This window comes from Haliotis rufescens, unplaced genomic scaffold, assembly GCF_023055435.1.
Source record: "Haliotis rufescens isolate VD_foot unplaced genomic scaffold, xgHalRufe1.0.p SCAF_8, whole genome shotgun sequence".
NCBI lineage: Eukaryota > Metazoa > Mollusca > Gastropoda > Lepetellida > Haliotidae > Haliotis > Haliotis rufescens.
The window spans coordinates 31,284,520-31,304,391 of NW_025964372.1; the positions used below are offsets into that span (position 1 = coordinate 31,284,520).

Sequence of the window (19,872 nt, forward strand, 5' to 3'; positions counted from 1 at the left end):
CAAATGATCCATGCAGTCGCCTGTCCCGGCAGACATAGCTTCCTGGGGACATGTAATCTTTTCCTCAAATATATTTGCTGGAGAAGATATTTTTGGGTGAAGTATATCTTCTCAACAAAATGCGTATTATACACATCTTATTATTATTATTATTATTATTATTATTATTATTATTATTATTGTAACGTTTCTGCATGCAAACGTGTAGACATTGCAGCTAGAATAACTCAAATACATGAAGGTCTTTGTTTTGATGTTAAGTATATGAAACAAACTTACATTGTGTTTATGGATTCTAACATAAAGAAAGTCTTTCCTCAAACAACTACACGCTGTATGGAAAGTCGAGGCACCGACCAAATTTCAATGAAGAAAATATCACCAGTTAAGAGTTAAGTTTAGAGTAACCGCAACTATAACGGGTTAAAGTGTTTGAGAGACTATCTAACCAATTTATTTACCCCGAAAAAACCCGATTCGGAACAGTATATATTTTTATCTAAATAAGGAATGCAATGTGTACATTTATAAACTGGATTTTAATAAATTTGTGCTTTGTTCGTTTAATTATCTGTATCAGGCGCTGAAGTATATCCAGGGTAATGCAATCTTAACAATGCAACACTGTATGTTCCTGTAAAAGCTTGTTAAAATATCGAATTGTTTTGTAACATTAACATCTGGGAAATATGAAGCACATTGATATGTTCATGTCACCATTCTGGACCTTTACTGTTGACCTCAATACCTACATTCAATGAATATTGTATTAATATACATTTGACTCAGATGTGCAACTGTAAGTGTTTATATGCTTATATTTAGTATTTTCTACCTCCATACAACACAATATAATTGTATATTCCTTGCAGAAATTCAACAGCTTAGTGCCCTTGATAAGCCGATGGAATCAAACTGTATTTATCCCTTAACTTCACCTCCACAATGCCTGTTATCTGCCCTTTACATACAACTTTAAAATATTTTGATATTTCAGTTGGCGATACAGTGTATTTAGTACAGTATCCACAAGCATCAGTAAAGATAGTATCGATTCCGATTTTGACGAATCATTATTTTGGGAAAATGTGCCTTTGTTCTTTTTCAGGTGAACGATTTCCTTGCCTTTGCATCTGTTTGTGCCATGTGCCACCGGTGGGGCAGGATACTCGAACACGTACGCAAACACCTTTACGCATACAAACTCTGCACTGTTGGTGAGAAACACTATGTGTGTGATACCGTTTCACTTAAAATCAAAACAGCAAAATACAGAGTACGGTATCATCCCGCTGTCATACTGCTTGAGTACTGTTGGGTGCGCCATTAAACAAATCAAAACAGAAGCTATGCAGACAGGTAGTCGAGGTTTGTTTTGTTTTGTTTTTTTGTTTAGTTTTATTGTTGTTGTTGTTTTTATTTTTTTAACGCCGCACTCATCAGTATTTCAGCTATGTGACGGCGGTCTGTCGGGACTCGGCCAGACAATCCAGTGATTGACGTCATGAGCATCTATCATAATGTTGACACATGTCAATCAAATTGTGTCCGTAAATTATTACCACGTTTGTTATCTTGATAGGCTCTCGATAATAGTAACTTGAGTTGCTTAAGTTCAGTATCTAGATTTAATTCATTAGACCGTTCATCAATGTTAAAACTTAGTTTATCTGACACCCTTATCCCGAATACAGTAATCAAGTAGGTTACTTGTTCGGACATTAAAATTACCTATTAAAATAACGTTTTCAGAGATTGATAACACTTCAATTAATGAACTCTCTAATTAAAAACACAACATTTCCTTAGAGGCGTATTTTGAATCTTCTGGGGCCAAATAAACAACACCAAAGTAAATAAACAACTCTTTTGCAATCCTAAACCATACAATTTTGTCATTGTTATTTGAAAAGTAGAAACCATAAGTATAAGTAGTCTTTCACGGCCAACCCAATAGCACCTGTTCTTCGGTGAGGAATTTGAGTCCTTACTTATCTATCTCTGAATGAGTTTTCAACATAAAGCTTAACACAAGTAGTGAGGTGCCACAAGAGGTTGTCGCACCTGATGTGGCAAGGCAACAGACAGATATCCTCCCAAAACGCCAATTGACACATGACCATTAGCCTGCTAAATTCAAAGCGACGACTAATCCAACATGCACAGGTACCAAATCTGGCTTATACCTCTGTAAGCCTTGAGGTGTGTTATTTGTTTGTTTGTTGTTTAACGTCGCACTTAGCAGTATTGCAGCTATATGACGGCGGTCTGTAAGTAATCGAGTCTGGTCCAGACAATCCAGTGATTGACATCATGAGCATCGATCCACGCAATTGGGGTACGATGACGTGCATCTACCAAGTCAACGAGCCTGACCACCCGATTCCCTTAGTCGCCTCTTACGACAAGCATGGGTTGCTGAGGACCTATTCTATCCCGGATCTCCGAGGGTCAGTTGAGGTATGTGCTAAAGCTGAAGGTTGATGCCAGTCCATACCATCACTGGACCACCACCACATGGGCCATTCTGTTTCATAGTAAACTGATGGCGGTGCTCCAGATACGGCTATGTCTCAAGTCGGAAAACCAAACTAAACGTGCCTATTAATTGTTCTTACTGATCTTCTGTCTCTTAATCCCCCTCCATAATAACTACTACGGCGATGCAAATGTGGCAAATAAAAACATGTCTGCGAAGACATTAATTTTTGGGGGGTAACCGGGAATAATATCTTGCAGGTATAAAGACACACATATATAAATCGCAAAGAACAATGAAGTATGAAGCGTGGTTTATTTCATGATAAAACAGATAGACATACAAAAGCATGATCATGTATGCGCATTTCATATCATGTTACAATTAAGCATTTCTTTTTATATTAACATGATATAGCAATAAACATACATTTCTGATAACATCAGTGTTCTTACTCTGCACGATAGAAATAAAGTGTTCATTCTAGCATATTTTCAAAAATATTTTACAATGAACTTGTTTCTCAGTTCAGAGTAGGGGTGACATATATAAAAAAAAGTGCAATTCGTCTTCAACAGCAAAATAAGCTTGCATGCATACAGTATGTTACATTATACATTATAGCTTCATGTCTGCCAGACTCAACAGCAAGCTAAATTGCAACACCTAAATCTTGAATAAGATTTCTCAAATGTTGACGAAGGTCACATATGCATATATACTTTTCAATATTTAAAAGTGATTTAAATTAGTTTGTAGTAAAAACACTTATGATTTGCATGTAAGGATGCTTGCCATAACTGAAAGAGATGATCATGTAATCTTTGATTAAAAAGTGCAGTGAAGGTTGCTTGGTTTCCTATTTCCTGACTAATCCAGGCAAATCGAAATTTAAACCAAATATGTTTTTTGTGTGTTGCCAATGTACGGTCGTATTACGGCCGACATGATCCAATGATCTTAACATAACATAATGTTTTCGTAGCCTATTGTTTGCTAAATGTAATATTCTGCACTAATACTTACTTGCCTTTGTGATATATACAAACTGCAAAGGTACTCTTCCACATTCCCCTAGAACCATATCACAAGTTGATTTACCAATCTTTAAACTATATTTGCAAAATGTAATATGTACAGATTCAATAGTAAAGTGCCTTTATATTTCAGAACCATAACATAGAATAAGTGTGATCATACAATCAAATATATTAAATAGATCTTGACAGCTGATGTTACCAAATTTCCGTTGGTAATTATCAACTGAAAATATTGCCTTATTCGCTTGAGATACAAGACAGGTCTCAGCTTTGCTCCAGATTAACTTAGGTTGAATAAAACGTTCTTGTACATTAGTCTTTCTCTGCAATGGGAACAAGTCTCGGACATTGCTATAAGACATCATCAGCAAACATGAAGGATCACGACTCCTTAATAGAAGAGGTAACGATAATACATTGACCACCCTCACTTTCCATAAGGCTACATAGCTTGCTTATGAATATGATAAATATTTGTGGACTTAAACATCTTTGGCGGATGCAAAATGTTACAGGTCAAAAACTTAGATATATCTTTGCAGGTTCTAACACAAGCATAAACATTATTATACAAAGATTTGATTATATCCAAACATTCGCCCTTAATACCAACTTCATACAAAGAACGCAGAAGTACATCTTGTCCGAGAGTGTCTCATGCCTTTGAAAAATCAATGAAAGTAATTAAGCTCTGCCTGTTTTCTTACCAATGTATTTTTAGACTCTAGCCTGTAATGAAGAAACATATTGTCAATGGTGGAGTTTTGAACTTGGAGTTGTTCATTTATGATATTATGACTCTCACACCAGTTCCGTAGACGGCTGTTCAAACTAGACGTAAATACTTTACAGGTTGAGTCTATGAGAGAATTACCTCTATAGTTGTTGGGGTCATTGTCACAGCCAGACTTGAAGAGACGACATATTGATAGCCTTACCCCAGCAACTGGTGAATCTACTACCATCACAAATGTGATCAAAATTGTAAGATACGGACAGTATGATGACGAGAAACTTTTAATAATTTTGCAGCCACACCATCTTGTCCTGGTGATTTGTTATTTGCAGCATTTATTATAATAAATAAAACTTGTTGATCAATGGATCTTTCTGTAAAAGGAAGCAAATTAGCATCAACATCAGGTGGAAATACAATAACTGGTTCAACAGACAGGCAGGTATGAAGTGATCCATTCACTGCTGATTACATGTGGACTGTGCAATGCCACTAGACATAAACACATAAACTATTATTAAGTCTTTGATTGGCATTTAGAGTGATACACATAAGAATGAGAGTTAATGTATGTCAACTTCTTCATTATGAGGAACAAAACTTTTCGGTGTATATGCTTACTCCTTCATCAGGTGAATCACTTAGTGGGAACTTAACAACGGAAGCCAACAGTTTATAGATGCTCATAGATGATTTGCAATGGAGAAATGGAAGCCAACAGTCAACAGTCAATTAGCTCTTATAGGTGATTAGCAATTATTCGGTAATAGTAATGACTTATAAATATACTGCAAGACACTGTCCTCTCCTTTAGATACTTTCTGAGATGAATCTTTTCCGAAAATGTTGCCAACATACAAATCGATGTATCTGCAAATGGCAGCGTTTTCCGAGAACAAATATTGCCGCAAGGTCCCTATATGCTGAAAGAATTGATTACAGTACATGAAGAAAATGGTTTCCTTAATTTCCGTACAAATTCATATTCAGTAAAGAAAAGAAGGAAATTCATATTTTAAATACATTTTCACAATATTGCCGCAAGGTCCCTATATGCTGAAAGAATTGATTACAGTACATGAAGAAAATGGTTTCCTTAATTTCCGTACAAATTTATAATCAGTAAAGAAAAGAAGGAAATTCATATTTTTAATACATTTCCACACGTTCATGCTGTTTTCTAAAACGTTAGGTGGACATACTCTGAGGAACTCACATTAGTAAATAAAACCTGCAAAACACTTGTGATCATCATGTCATCTGCGCTAGCTGGGTACAATGTGTGAAGTCCATGTCTAATATAGTGCTAAAAGCGTCGTGTAAAGCCCGTTTTCTGAAATATTGCTACAAGCGACATAGAACCTTACTCATTTACTCATTCTGCACTAAAAGCAGAGAGTATGTTGTACTATTCCGACTTCATCATACATTTTTGTGTATGAATAACGATCAAACAGTGAAGAAGAACGCAAATGATTTTTTTTAAAAACCACATTGTGGAATCATTAGAAGGAAAATGTATGCAAATTTACAGCTTTGTCAGGGAATGTGTATAAAGATCCCAGAATACATTTTAAGATGGCGAATGACCATTGTCGGAGTGCAAAGGTGAAATATTATGTTTTATATGGTCGTAATTCATCGATGGTGACCTAATTTCATCTTATATTCCTAATTAGAAATTACGTTTGTCTTTTTGTTTCAATTCAATGTATTTCGCATTTGTTTCATAAAATGGTTTATAATAAATAAGATAATAAGTGCAATTAATATGAAACATTAAAACAAGCAATTGCACGAAAGAATATATATATGTATAACAATCCTAAATGATAATATCCCAAGTTACAATTAGTAATTACTTATTTGTAATTCATTGGAGCCGCCAAAAGCATCAAACATTCTGCATTACATTTTTACAACTTTGCTCATATAACAAACGTTATTTTAAACTGAATATATAAAATGTACATATTTTAAAAACAGCATTTGTTAAATCTACCATAAACGTTTCATATGCCATGCCTAATCGAGAACATTCTTGGGAATCAACTCGTATTTAACGAGGTTGTCTAACCGGTCAGATTCACTTTCTCCCTTTTTCTTTCTTGTTCTGTGCGTGTGCGTGTGCGTGTGCGTGCGCGTGCCTGCGTGTGCGTGTGCGTGCGTGTGTGTGTATGTCCAGTTGTGTATGTTAGTATTCTTGGTGGGGAAAATATAAGTGAAATGCTCACTCATCACATCAATAGAAAACAGGCTTGAGGCTGACATGGCATCAGTCTAGAATGCTGTAACGTAATCGAACAATAGTTAATGTGATATATCGGCTTCCATGACAACTGAACATACTGATAAGTGATATTGATAGGATGAAAAATTAACTGACACACATCTTTCTTACACATAATTATTAAACTAATGAAATAATATGTACAGTTTTCGAAATTTAGATATGTAAGATATATCGTTTCATTTGTCACTCTCCTGTTCTGTGCTTTTCCTTGAAGGGTGTCCAGTTGTTGTTTTTTGTCATTCATTCGAATTGTGGGATGGAGCAAAACATGTAATATCGTTCACTGATGTTTGTACCTCTAAGACTATTAAGATTTCCCCTGGTATATGAAAACAAGCACGAAATACGCTTTTGCTAGCATTTCTTTGTTTAAAAAGTAGTTCAAATCCCAAGGGACTTGTATTTTCAGACCAAGTAAAGGTATATTGCGTACTGTATAAAGGGGTATTTTAATCCATACAAATCAAAATCCACCTACCACCGACTCATTTGGTCCTAAACGTTGTCATCCACACGCGAGATTGACGACAGAAACCCGAATAACTAGCCTATCTGATTGATTGAATATGTTCTCATTATATCACAACAATTGATTCCTAACTCTTCGCCTATGATGACCATAACACTAATACCTACATCCCCAGTTCTGATATACACCACAATATATAACGTCAACGCCAGAACAAAAACAGGTTCGATTATCGATTGGGCGTAAAAGGCATAATAGAGATTAAAATTATGTGAATGGATCACTGAAAATCAGCGAAAAGTGTAAGAATGTAGCACCCGCTTCTCACACAATTTGCACAAAAAGGTATGTGTTTGTTGCCTGACGCCACACAGAAGTACGCCCTCCATTCAACAACGGTAAGAAAACAAACCCAACTATCACGTGATGGGCCACAAATCCAGTCTAAGATAACATCTTGCAGCTGTTGGATTTAACTCTGACACATTTTGATTGCAGGATAACATGTAGCATAGTGAATTAGACTATTCTCCTCACATTTCTGTATCTAGTGAGATGAAACAGATTGAAGAACTTGATAATACTTCACAATGGGTGTAACATGTAGTTCGAGACAAACGATATGCTCATGTTATAAGGGTAACGCTATTTTTCAGGGCATTATCATTTGCAGAAGCCCGAGGTCTTCCATTAACTGCCCGACGAAGGAGGGCTTCTGCAAATGATAATGCCCTGAAAAAAAGCGTTACCGTTATTATAGCTAAAATGGATAGAATTTTTTATCAAATAAAAAGAAACAACAATATCGGTTTTGAAACATTTACTGCAATCAACACGAATGTCACTGGCCCACTTTTACAAGTATGGAAACGTCATAGAACAAACCAGATGACGTCACTATTGAACGTGACGTCACCTATCCCTATCCTATGACGTCACCTAACAACGGGCTTCATAATGGCCCGTCGTCAAGCAATATGAGGGCATTATCAAGTTACAGTGGCCCGCTCATTTCTGATAACATGCGGGCAGTTTTATGATTATTCTATCCATTTTAGCTATAATATACTTTAGTGCCGAGGTTTTTTCTGTCACCGTCTCAATGTGACATCATTAAATCATATACAGTTCATGGTGTTAGGGTTTACGAGATCCCAGTGTCTACTCTAGCTCGGGGGTATTCTAAAATACAGCATTCAAACAAATACGTTCTTCTTGCATTCGTGTCTGTCAATTGCTGATAACGGGTATACAATTTAAAATTGTACAGTGAAACCCGTTAACACGGATGATATCAGTCCCAGGTAAATCGCCCGGATTATCGAATTTCCGAAATATGTTTTATCCAGACTCTATTATTTCGTTTCAGTGGTACATTCAGGGCAGCGTTATGATGTACATGGACTGTGATACTCCACTGAAGGTGTAAAATATTTTATAACCGCTTCCTCACATTAGGATATTTTGAGCAGGTCAGTTATCAGTTCCCAGCAGATAGCTGTAATAACCAACAACATAAATGTCAAGTAAGTAGTCTTACTTTGTCAGCATGTTTCTTATTTTTTTCTTTTTCTTTTTTAACTTATTCATTTGATTGTGTGATACATTTCTCAATTAGAAAGGGGCGATTGGGTAGCTGAATGGTTTCAGCGTTCAGTCGTCACGCCGGGCTCGATTCCCCACATGTGTACAATGTGTGAAGCCCATATCGGGTGTCCCCCGCCGTGATACTGCGTGAGACCATACTCTCTGACTCACACTGTTTCTAATCTATCTGGTAATATTCTCCTAAAATATTCAAGTAAACGTTTGTTGTCCTTGATATTATTAGTTACATGTCTATTTTTCTTGGTGGCAGTAATTATTTGACGAAAAAAATGTTACTAGCAGTAAATCCATCTTATCAGTATCATTTTCATTCACAACATGTTCAAATTGGGACCAAAAACTGCAGACCTGATCACATAAAAATATACATGCATTAAATCTCAAGAAAACATATAGTTTTATCCATTAATTCCCTCAAAGTGTAATCAATTCCCTCAAAGTGTAATCAATTCCCTCAAAGTGTACATAATTCTGTGTATAAATATGTATTTAAAATCTAGTAATTTGCATTCATTGTGCATTTTCTGATTCGAGGGAAGATATCGTTCCAATTGAAGTTGTGGTTAAGTACATATTCCCATTTTCCACACACTTATGTTGGAATTTTCTTGTTCAACAAGTCATCGTCATAGTCCAGGTGCGTATGATAATATACTGTTAAATATGTCACACACAGACAATGCGACCGCGATGCAACCGGTTGGCGACTGAATTCCTTTGCGACCGACTGGCGATCGCTGAGACCGGTGCAACTACTTCTGCCCATATTTGGAATTAGCGTATGATCGCCGATCAATCAGCGATAGGTTTTGCAACCAGTCAGTGATTGATCGGCAACTGTTCACCGTAGACACGGCGAAATGTTTGCAACTGGTTGAGACCGATCGGTGACTAGTTAGCGAATCTTCAGTGACTTGTTGCAACTGAAAGGGGACTTGTTGGTGATTAGCTGTCGATCGATCACCGATCACAACATTATGCATATAACAAGGGTGATTTTCTGAATCAAATCATTTCTTTGCAAGTTGTTAAGATGTAAAGAGCAGAACAGTTGCAGTTGCTCCGTCTGCAAAGAATATATCAAAATGCTGCAGTTGCTGCCATGATGATGTACAGAAGAATGCGAAGGACCAGGCGAAATCGGTATTGGCCACAGCTAGGAGAATTTGATGGCAGAGTTGGAGAGAAAAAGGCATGGTGACTTCGTGGGCTTCCTCAGAATGGAGCCCGTCAACACCTGACATCTCTGACTCTCCCTCCTCATCTGGTATCCGCCTCTTCTTTTGTTGAGATGTTGTTGGCACTGGCTCATTTGTAGCAGACCTGTGCACCACAGCAGTTGTCTCTATTGTATCTTCTACAATTTTTGGTTCTTATGTTTTCCTGCCTTTACGGACCATAGTGATGAATGGAAGATGTGAACTCTCTGATTATTATGACAAAATGATGCTGTAATGCACAGACAGGTCTTTTTATAGACGGTGACATGTTGCAAACCCAATAGCGAATGATTGACGCACGCTTGGGAACCATTTAGCAACTGATCGACAACCAGTCACCAATGAAGCGCCGGTCGATCACCGCCTCATCACTGATCAGTCACCGAGAGGTCGCCACAATGTTGCAAAGAGTCAACACCTATGTGTAGAAGAAACCGATGGCCGAACAGCGAAAACCAATCTGCGATTAAAATAGCACACCTTGGGGACCTCTAGGAGACCAATGAAGTCTCCGAGCGACCAAATCAGTCGCTGCCGGTCTTTTGTGCATGTTCAAAAGACTGGTTGCGACCGAATGGGTTTTGCGACCGCTCTGAAACCTTATGGCGACCTCAGTGAAACCTTTCAGAGACTCCTGAAACCTCATTGCGATTGTCAAATATTTTGGTCGCCAGGAGGTTGCATCGCGGTCGCATTGTCTGTGTGACTGAGGCAGTCAACATTATAAACTGAAAAACTATTGTTAATAACAGCGGATACTTATGACGTAAATCACGAAGAAATCGAAATCAGTATATTGATTATTATACTGTCCATTGTTGACAGGTGTTTAATTAATATGTATGTATTACTTATTCTATTCAGTATATGGCTGAGATACTACACGGTCTGATTTTAATGCTAACTCACAAACTCCTCCTATTGACCCTGACTTTTAAAACAGCGTCTCCAGATTAACGTGGTTTCATTGTAGCATGTGACCGTGAATAGGTGACATATTGCTGACCCGTAGATAGACACTCCTCACCAGTTACACCTGCGTTGGTAGTGGTCTACATAATTATAGGGTGATCGGTAGGTTTTGGGGACGTCATACCAGGTCACCGATTGTGTGTAGCAGCCGCCCTGATACATCTCAAAGGTTTTGCATGTGTAAGTGGAAGCCTGAAGACACATCGCCACACATTCTGGCACTGAGAAGGGGGTTTGATTCTCCTCATCATAATCGAATATTGCATGCTTTGCATACAAAGTGAAGTTGTCTCTGAATGACGCACATTCTGCAATGAATGGAAAGAGCTTATAGTTGTCATGGGGAAATGTAGTATGCATGTACAAGAAGCATTGGGTCGGAAGGGACGTATGCATGTAAAATAGTTTCGGGGGCATGAAGGCCCAGTTAAATAAGGCGCCTAAAAAAGCCATTCGTCTCGTAGGCGTGCCGGAACATCAAGGTTGTGAGCTCAATTCACCTCGATTGGTCTATCGCTATCATACCCGTTCTCGTGGGTTTCAACAGAGTCGTAAGCTTCTAAAACATGCATCCTTTTGAGGTCTCCGCCCACAGTAAACTGGCGCGCCTTGATAAAACTGTTCAAGGCGTCCTTTTTACTAACTCAATTCCTCCATTATTAAATTAGGTGTATTTAACTTAGAGCATTTTTGAATGTATAAAGGATAAATACACCAACTACATGCCCTTCGATCTCAAATAATTCGGGATATAATTTGTGAAGAGATATGTTAAGATTGCTAAAATCTCAATAGATATTTCTTTACATTTTGATAGCACTAATTGTACGCAGAAGTCACAATATATGTCAAACTTAAATCACTTTCTATATAACAGTGCCTATTAACTTGTTTATTTTACTAAGACAACGTACAAGAACGAAGGTGATCATACCACGTATATCTCTACAAAGATTTCCTGCCACGTCCAGGCCGTATCCAATGCTGCATGTGCACAGACCGCCAAAACATGTTGTTCCGGGAAATATACCACAGTCAGCCTCGATCTCACAGCTGACGTCATCTGAAAAAACACACAGGTACCGTATCGAAATAAATGCTGTTTTCATTGCTGACAATTCTAGACATCCCTTGTATTTCTATGTTAAACCGCCTCCTTGGTGAAGTATGTAGAACGTCTGCCCAGAGAGCGGAATGTCGGTGGTGGGTGGGGGGGGTGGGGGGGGGGGGGGGGAATGGGAATGGGGCTTAACGTCGCGTCCAAGATATATACACTTATTTAGCGACGTGCCCGCGCTTGTGTGTGTGTGTGGCTGCTTGTACTAGTCCGGACTGATGCCGATTTATAGTGCTAGCCCACTAGTACTGAGACACCATGCCGTAGTTTAATACCCCACCCAGACACAGTATACTGACTCCGAGCCGACCATCCCTTGTTTTAGCCCCTTAATGCCGAGAGCCAGTCAGCGTAACAATAAATACCATCTTTTAACGTCTTTTTGCAAAGCTGTAGTGAAGAGAGCTATGAGGAAGCCCTATTTCGCCTTGTGTCATATCATCCCGTGTTCTTTTCAAGTGAAAACATTACTTGACTTGGCATGAGTTGGTGACAGGTGCTAACTGCTATCATCACTATTTGACTGTGATTATTAAACACTTCCTTATGATATAGTCGGAATCGTACGATCGACTCTGCTTTAGCGGATATTTCTTATGATTATGGAAATGCTTTCGTCGCTTTTATTAACATAAACAGCTGACATAATAGTATAAATTTGTCCCCTTTTTATATGAAAATATTAGTGAAAAAAAGTTACCTTAACAGATTGGGTTTGGTGCCTCAAACATATAGGAAAACGTACATAGTTACTTATCCTCTGAATTTTCTATTAAAACAAGTAATTAGACCATTTAAAAAAGGAGTATTTCGTAAAAAAATAATTTGTGATTAAAGCGCACCTGGTCCATCGTTAGGCACCAATTATCTGTCAATCGAACGACCAAAAGCAATAGTAATACAAAGAAACATTTCTTCCAAAATTGTGATCATATTCTCAATAAGACTATGGATGTTGTGCTACCAGCTGTGCTGTGAGCATTGACGATTAGTAAACGTTGGTCCTGAAAGACAAAACGTCGACCCATACGCCTTGCAGACGTGCCAACAAAGGGTGTCGTCAGTTGTCCAATATTATGTCCAGTGACACTTCAGTGCACAATATAGTGTGGGGTTCGGTCAGTCATAGTGATGCCATCCCACACCATAACCGATCCACCGTCAAATCTGTCATTAGGTCTCAGGTTGGCATTGGCTTGACGTTTATTTCGACGTCGGCCGCCTCCGTGGTCTAGTGGTCAGGGTCTAATCTGATGTACATGCTTTTATCTGCTCAGTTTTCAAAAGCAGTTTGAGTTGAAATGGAAAATATCGATGCATTCATTATTCTTTAATTTTGTTAGCTGTGACACACGACAATCAAAATATTTTCAGGATTTAATGTGATGTACATGTCTGCTCTGTTTTCAAAAGCAGATTGAGTGGAAATGGAAAATATCGATAAACATGTCGAGATGTAATGCTAAATCTGAAGAGAACATACTTGCTGGTGTAGTGGTTGCTTCTGGTGTGCTTGTAGTTATTTCTGGTGTAGTTGCAGTTGTTTCTTGGGTAGTTGCTTCTGGTGTTGTAGTTGTTTCTTGAGTTGTAGTTGTTTCTGGGGTGGTTGTAGTTGGTTCTGAGGTAGTTGTTTCTGGTGTAGTTGTAGTCGTTTCTGGGGTAGTTGTTTCTGGTGTAGTTGTAGCTGTTTCTGGGGTAGTTGTAGTTGGTTCTTGGGTAGTTGTTTCTGGTGCAGTTGTAGTTGTTTCTGGGGTAGTTGTTTCTGGTGTAGTTGTAGCTGTTTCTGGGGTAGTTGTAGTTGGTTCTTGGGTAGTTGTTTCTGGTGTAGTGGTAGTTGGGTCTGGGGTAGTTGTTTCTGGTGTAGTTGTAGTTGGTTCTAGAGTAGTTGTTTCTGGTGTGGTTGTACTTTGATCATGGTTAGTTGCTTCTGGAGTTGTTGAGGGTGTTGGATTTCGGGAAGTAATGAGACTTGGAGTTGCCAGCATTGTAGTTGATCCCGATGAGGCAGTAGTCGCTGCCAATGCAGATACAGCTTGAACACAAATGTGCGATGTTGACTTCACTACAGGGATGCATAGCTGGTCACTTCTACAGGGACGACTTCCACATGTGTGAGTCTGAAAGTAAATTTGAAGACTACATTCATTAAATGAAAATATATATTTATAGCACTGAATATGAGATAGTAATGCACCCGATTCTTTCATATCTCTGGAGGTTATCTATATTGAAACTATGTAAGAATCGGGTGTGTCTTTAAATTCTTTGGAGTAGAATATTCACAATAAGTTTAGTCCATCCGATGATCTTGTGAATCAACGCAACGGCGATCTGACCCTTCAGATATATACTTGGTCTTTGATTGACTTTCTAGTGTTGGTGAATAAATATGAAAACGTACAAATTCTGATGTTTATCACAACATATATAATATTGGTATATGATATATTGTGATATGAATCAGATTGACGCTCACAACAATTGGTAATCGATAATAAATAGCACAGAGGTGATGGATAACAAATAGCACAAAATATGTGTATATACCTCTCATCATTTGATAAATATGTACGTTTGGCAAGATTCGACTAAACTGTTTCAAACAGTGAGAGAGAGAAACTGTTTAGTCGAATCATGCGACTTCGGGGTGACTGATCAAAAACTTCATAAAGCGTTTGTATTTGTGCAACGGCAGACTGTTTTTGACGTCAATTTTCAGTGTTTACTCAAATGCCAGCAACACCCTTCGTGCATACCATTGGATTAACCAGGGCCCTACCTACTACGTCCCGTAAAGGTCGGGGTTAGAATAGGCCTTCAGAAACCCATGCTTGCTTCCCATGCAGGCGACTATGTTTGTCATAAGTGGCGACTAACGGTATCAGGTGCTCAAGCTCGCTGACTTGGTTAATGCATGTCATCATATTCCCATTGCTTGGGTCGATACTCATGATATCGATCACTGGAATATCCCGTCCAGACTATTTTCTGATCGCCGTCATACAGCACGAATACTGCCGAGTGCTGTGTTAAAGAACAAACAAACAAACCTATTTACTACCTAAGTACATGTATCCATTGATTTCGCAATCTCCATCAGACCATGTTTGTATTTCAGGAAATGTAAATCAAGCAAACATCTTAACTGCGACGCTAAAAAAACCTTATTGATTATTCACACCGGTCGATCATTCGTTTATTTCTTAGCAATTTATTAACCAGTTATAAAAGTAATTTATCAGTAAAAAAAAGAATTAAACAACTACCAAGTCAGATTGAGTCACTGAGTGTGACTTTCTTTTCGTCTTTATCAACCAGCCACAGTGCGGAGGCGGACGCCAAGAAGGTTGTGCACAATGTGTATCCAAATAGGGGATCGAACACAGATGAGTCAATCTTTCCTTTTTAGTACGATATTGATATAAACCGTGGGCTAGATATACAGTCTAACTAAAGTCACTTAAAAAAGCCACAGTAGCTGTTTAAGAAAAACACGTTTTCATCAGTGAACGAAGATGTTTCAGAGCCACACACTGGAATGAATGTTTTTTTCTGCTTTCCCATTTCAAAGTATCTGTATTAGGTATCGGGTCACATTTTTCAGAGTTTGATTGAAAAATAGGATCAATATCGTAAGGCTATATGCGCTTAATTTTGAATGCTGTCCATGTCCATTAAAGGTGCATTTCTCAGGTAAATACGATCCTTATTGCTTCTAGCACAGTTTTGGTTATATTCATTGACGTAATATTTGTTTTAGATTTAATTGAATGGAATACATCAATAAATAATTTCGTTCTATTAAGAGTATTGCTATATCAAAAGGTTGGAGGATAAATCTTTATTTTCTACGAATTATTATTCTTAATCACTTAATTTAATTGAAGTTTGAATCTTCTGGATATTTCACATTTAGACATTTTTTTAGGGAGCTTCATAGCACAGGAAAATAATAGTCTTGTATCTGACTGAAACTCTTTCGGCGAAGTGGCGATGTCGTTCTTGTTTTCTTCACAAGGAAAACAATTATGTCTATTGGAATATTGCCATGTTATAGTAACGCATGCATGTAATATTTGGATCGTTCTCATAATTACAGAATTCGGTATTTCGATGTTCCTTTCGTCAAAAACATGTTAATAATAGTATAAAAAAATAATGAGTTAATAAGTCAGGTTCGGCTTTTAATTCGCCCAAGAAAATTGAATACAACTAAAGTGAGATTAAAATCATTGAATAATACATCCTCTGTTGTCATTAAAGCACTGATATAGTTCTTTAATTATTCAAATACAAGTATTAACATGAAAACGCATCTAAACCAACGAAAGTACTTTGATGTCAATCGACAATTTAAGTAATTATTGATCCTATTAAACCGCCTTTCATGTGTGCTCACGTTGATGATAAATCGAACTCGTACTAACACATTTGAACTTATTCTGTTGTGCAGACAAGGGTTAAAGTTTAAGTTGGAAAGTTTTATGTAGTAGTCACACAATAAGAACGCTGATGTGACACTTAAATTGTCTGACAACTACTGCAGGTATTAAATTCAAGCAATTGACAGTAACGATATATTGACAGTGACGATTTTTCATGATGTTCAGCTTAATGCAGTAGGTGTTAGTGAAGTTTTTCAGCTCATGTGCAAATATTCCAGCAATGACAAGACGCCTGGCAAATGGAACACCAGACATGGGTTTCCTTTATTGGGAATCGAACTCCGTTCTGCGGCGAGACGAGCTAAGACTTGAACTACCAAGACCGAATCCGTGGCCTAGGGGTGGAGGCTCCGCTCGTGGTCGGTGGCACTATCCCCGGCCGCGTCATACCAAGAAACGTAAAAAGATGGTAATTGTTGTTAACCAGCCTGGCGCTCGGCATTAAAGGGGTTAAAGCAAGGACTGGTTGGCTTAGAGTCAGTATACTGAGCGCCAGTGGGTTATTTATGTGAAACTAAATATCAAAATGAATAAGACGTAAAAAGCCATGTGATCAGCCACACTGTAACAAATGTGTTCTCATTCTTATTCTAAAAACAAATCAATCCAATATTTTAAACGCCTTACCAGTCCTTAACATGTTTAGAGATGTTTTAATTTAACTTTTCATGATCTTAACCTATATGGAACAAAAACAAAGAATATTTAGATTCACGATTGGCTTCTGTGGCAGTTTTATCAACACTTTTACCTTGTATGTACCATAAGTGTCGGAAGATGTTCAGATCTGACATTTTCGTTGAAGACAACATACCAAGATACACATCCACTACACGTTCTACTGGGAGCTGACCGCCGCCGCTGTCTAGTGTTTGAGCTTCCGCCCTGTGAGCGAAGGTCGGGGGGTTCGATCCCCGGCCGCGTCATACTAAAAGACGTTAAAAGATGGTACTTGTTGTTACCCTGCCTGGCGCTCGGCATTAAGGGGCTAACACAAGGACTGGTCGGCTCGGAGTATACTGAGCCTGAGTGGGGTATTCCTGTTAAACTGCGACATGTAATCTCAGTGTGCTTGCACTATATAATCGGCACTTGTTCGGACTAGTACAAGCACACACACACATACAGTGCATGCTCGTCGCTATATAAGTGCAATAATCTTGGACGCGACATTAAATCCCTTTTCATTTGACCTCACCCTCTACTGGGAACTAATTTTTACTGATCACGTATACATTCCTGGCTTGTATGCAAATACCATAACTTCAGTTCCATTAAATAAAACGATGTCTCCATATATAAATGGGCGCAGTATTAAGATAATAATTTTGGTGATGTTTCATCACAGAATAAGGAGCAACGCGGGAACCAGTCCTAACCGCCACTTTGATGAAATGGTTTAAACAGAACCTGCAAAGGATGATGCTGAAAAATATATTTTGATTAAAATGTCAAACATACTTTGCGAATGACCATCGTGAACATGACCTTGACCATATATGTAGGTGAGAGTCCCGCCCCAAAACCGACATTAACAAAGTTTCATTGACCTACAGTTAATGCTTCTTGAGTTATTGTTCTGGTGTTCTCCTTTTCTTGCTATGACCTTCAGGATGACTTTGACCCTTGACATGATTGCCTAATGTTTCAAAAGAATTGATTATGGTTGTAAAGGCGATATATGTGAGATAATATCTATTAGACATGCATGTACCAAAGGGCGGCGACAAGACTTTAGAACTCCGTGAGCTTGCCTTATTACTGGAACGTAGTTATGTCTCCATTACATGGATTTAAATATGAACAGCGTATGTAAATTAGTCCACGAAGAAAGCACTTCTTACTTCGGAGAATATCGATAATACAACCGGTATGCCACAGCCTTGGTCTAATTTGTACACGTATGTTCATATTTTTACATTCGTCTTATAATTCGTGTTCTATGGAAAACCTTAAAGCAAGAAACGAGTGTCTTTTTAGGGATTACAACACTCAAGTGAATGAGTGAATGTTGTTTACGCCACAGCCTGCAAATATTTCTGCAAATAATTGAACCTCGACCAGGCGAATCTAAAAGTAAAGTACGGTGACACGCGAAAAGCCAAGTCAGCCTGGCCTGCCTAGGCCACATGTGAACTGCTTGAACTTGAGCAAAACATAAGTAATGGAATCAACAATACAAAGTGGTTATCTCTAAAATTCTACAAAGTTGTTTACATAATGCAGGACCCGTGAAGATCCGGGGTAGAATAGGTCTTCAGCAACCCGTGATTGCCGTAAAAGACGACTACGTATACGTTTGTCGTAAGAGGCGACAAACGAGATCGGGTGGTCAGGCTCGCTGACTTGGTTGATGCATGTCATCGTATCCCAATTGCGTAGATCGATGCTCATATTTTCAATCACAGGATTGTCTGCTCCGGACTCGATTATTTATAGACCGCCGTTATACAACTCGAATATTGATGCGTACGTCGAAAAACAACAAACAAACAAACATAGTGCAGACAATAATGACAATAACAACCATCCTCTGCCGATGTGTAAAACACTTTTGGATTGTCAGCTTTGTCAGTTATGCACTATGCATGGTCATAATGCAAATAGCAAATTGAGGTTGAATTGAATAATAAGGCTGTTCGTATACCTATGAAACAGACCACTATCATGTATAAATGTGTTGATATTTTTATTCCAACATCGTCCAGAAGGTGAGTGTCTATGACAGCATCAAACAGATCATTTAGTCTTCATGAGTGGTTTCCTCAACTACGCGCTTATGCCGTATATTGAAGACTTCATATACCACCATTATACCCCTGGGAATGTTTTATGACATATGATTGGGTGACATTGAAGGTCAAGGTCATAAGAGTTAACTATATCTAAACGCCGAAAAGGCTTTATATAGAAAAATGTGTTAGCGGCTTGGTGGTGTAAAACGGCTTTAAAACAAACCAAAATATTATTTGTATAGATCTATTCTGTACGTTTGTGTAGCTATATCTAGTATGGCTTTAGAATCAGGAGTAACAGTGCAGTGTCTTACCTGTTGTTGAATCGGTTCAACTGGCATGTACACGTTGTTTGGTGAAACTTGCAAATTACCAACACCGACATGCTGCATGTTGAGTTGACATTCTCTGACAGAGGATAACCAGTTGATCGATGAACAGATCGAGGAATAGATGCACAATTGGTGACACTGCTGGAATGTCGTTTTACTGAATACGTGAAACACGGATCCTTGTAAAATCATGTTTTGTTCACCATAGTTTGAAAGTCCACTGAATTGCGCACATGAGTACAACTTCGCAAACAAGCCTATCAAAAAGGGTAAATATGTCGAACTCATTTTCCTAAATTCTTGCTTCAATACTGACTTCAGATGACTGTGTGACTTTACTGTAGGACGTCTGTATTGCTTTTACTGAAATCGTATTGGTTTGATGCTCGTAGAGTATATGATTAACAATTCACGTAGCTTGGATAC

At 38.2% G+C, this 19,872-nt stretch overlaps 1 protein-coding gene across 1 annotated transcript; it reads right to left on the reverse strand.

Annotated features, from left to right (window-relative positions):
* Positions 1 to 9,653: 9,653 nt before the first annotated feature.
* On the reverse strand, positions 9,654 to 19,779 carry LOC124145500 (cell wall protein DAN4-like). The gene is made up of 5 exons (XM_046515280.2): positions 19,429 to 19,779; positions 13,418 to 14,051; positions 11,752 to 11,880; positions 10,942 to 11,125; positions 9,654 to 9,948 (listed from the first exon to the last, which is right to left on the reverse strand). Exons 1-5 carry the CDS (start codon positions 19,732 to 19,734, stop codon positions 9,654 to 9,656), a joined length of 1,548 nt encoding a protein of 515 aa, XP_046371236.2. The 5' UTR covers positions 19,735 to 19,779.
* Positions 19,780 to 19,872: the final 93 nt, after the last annotated feature.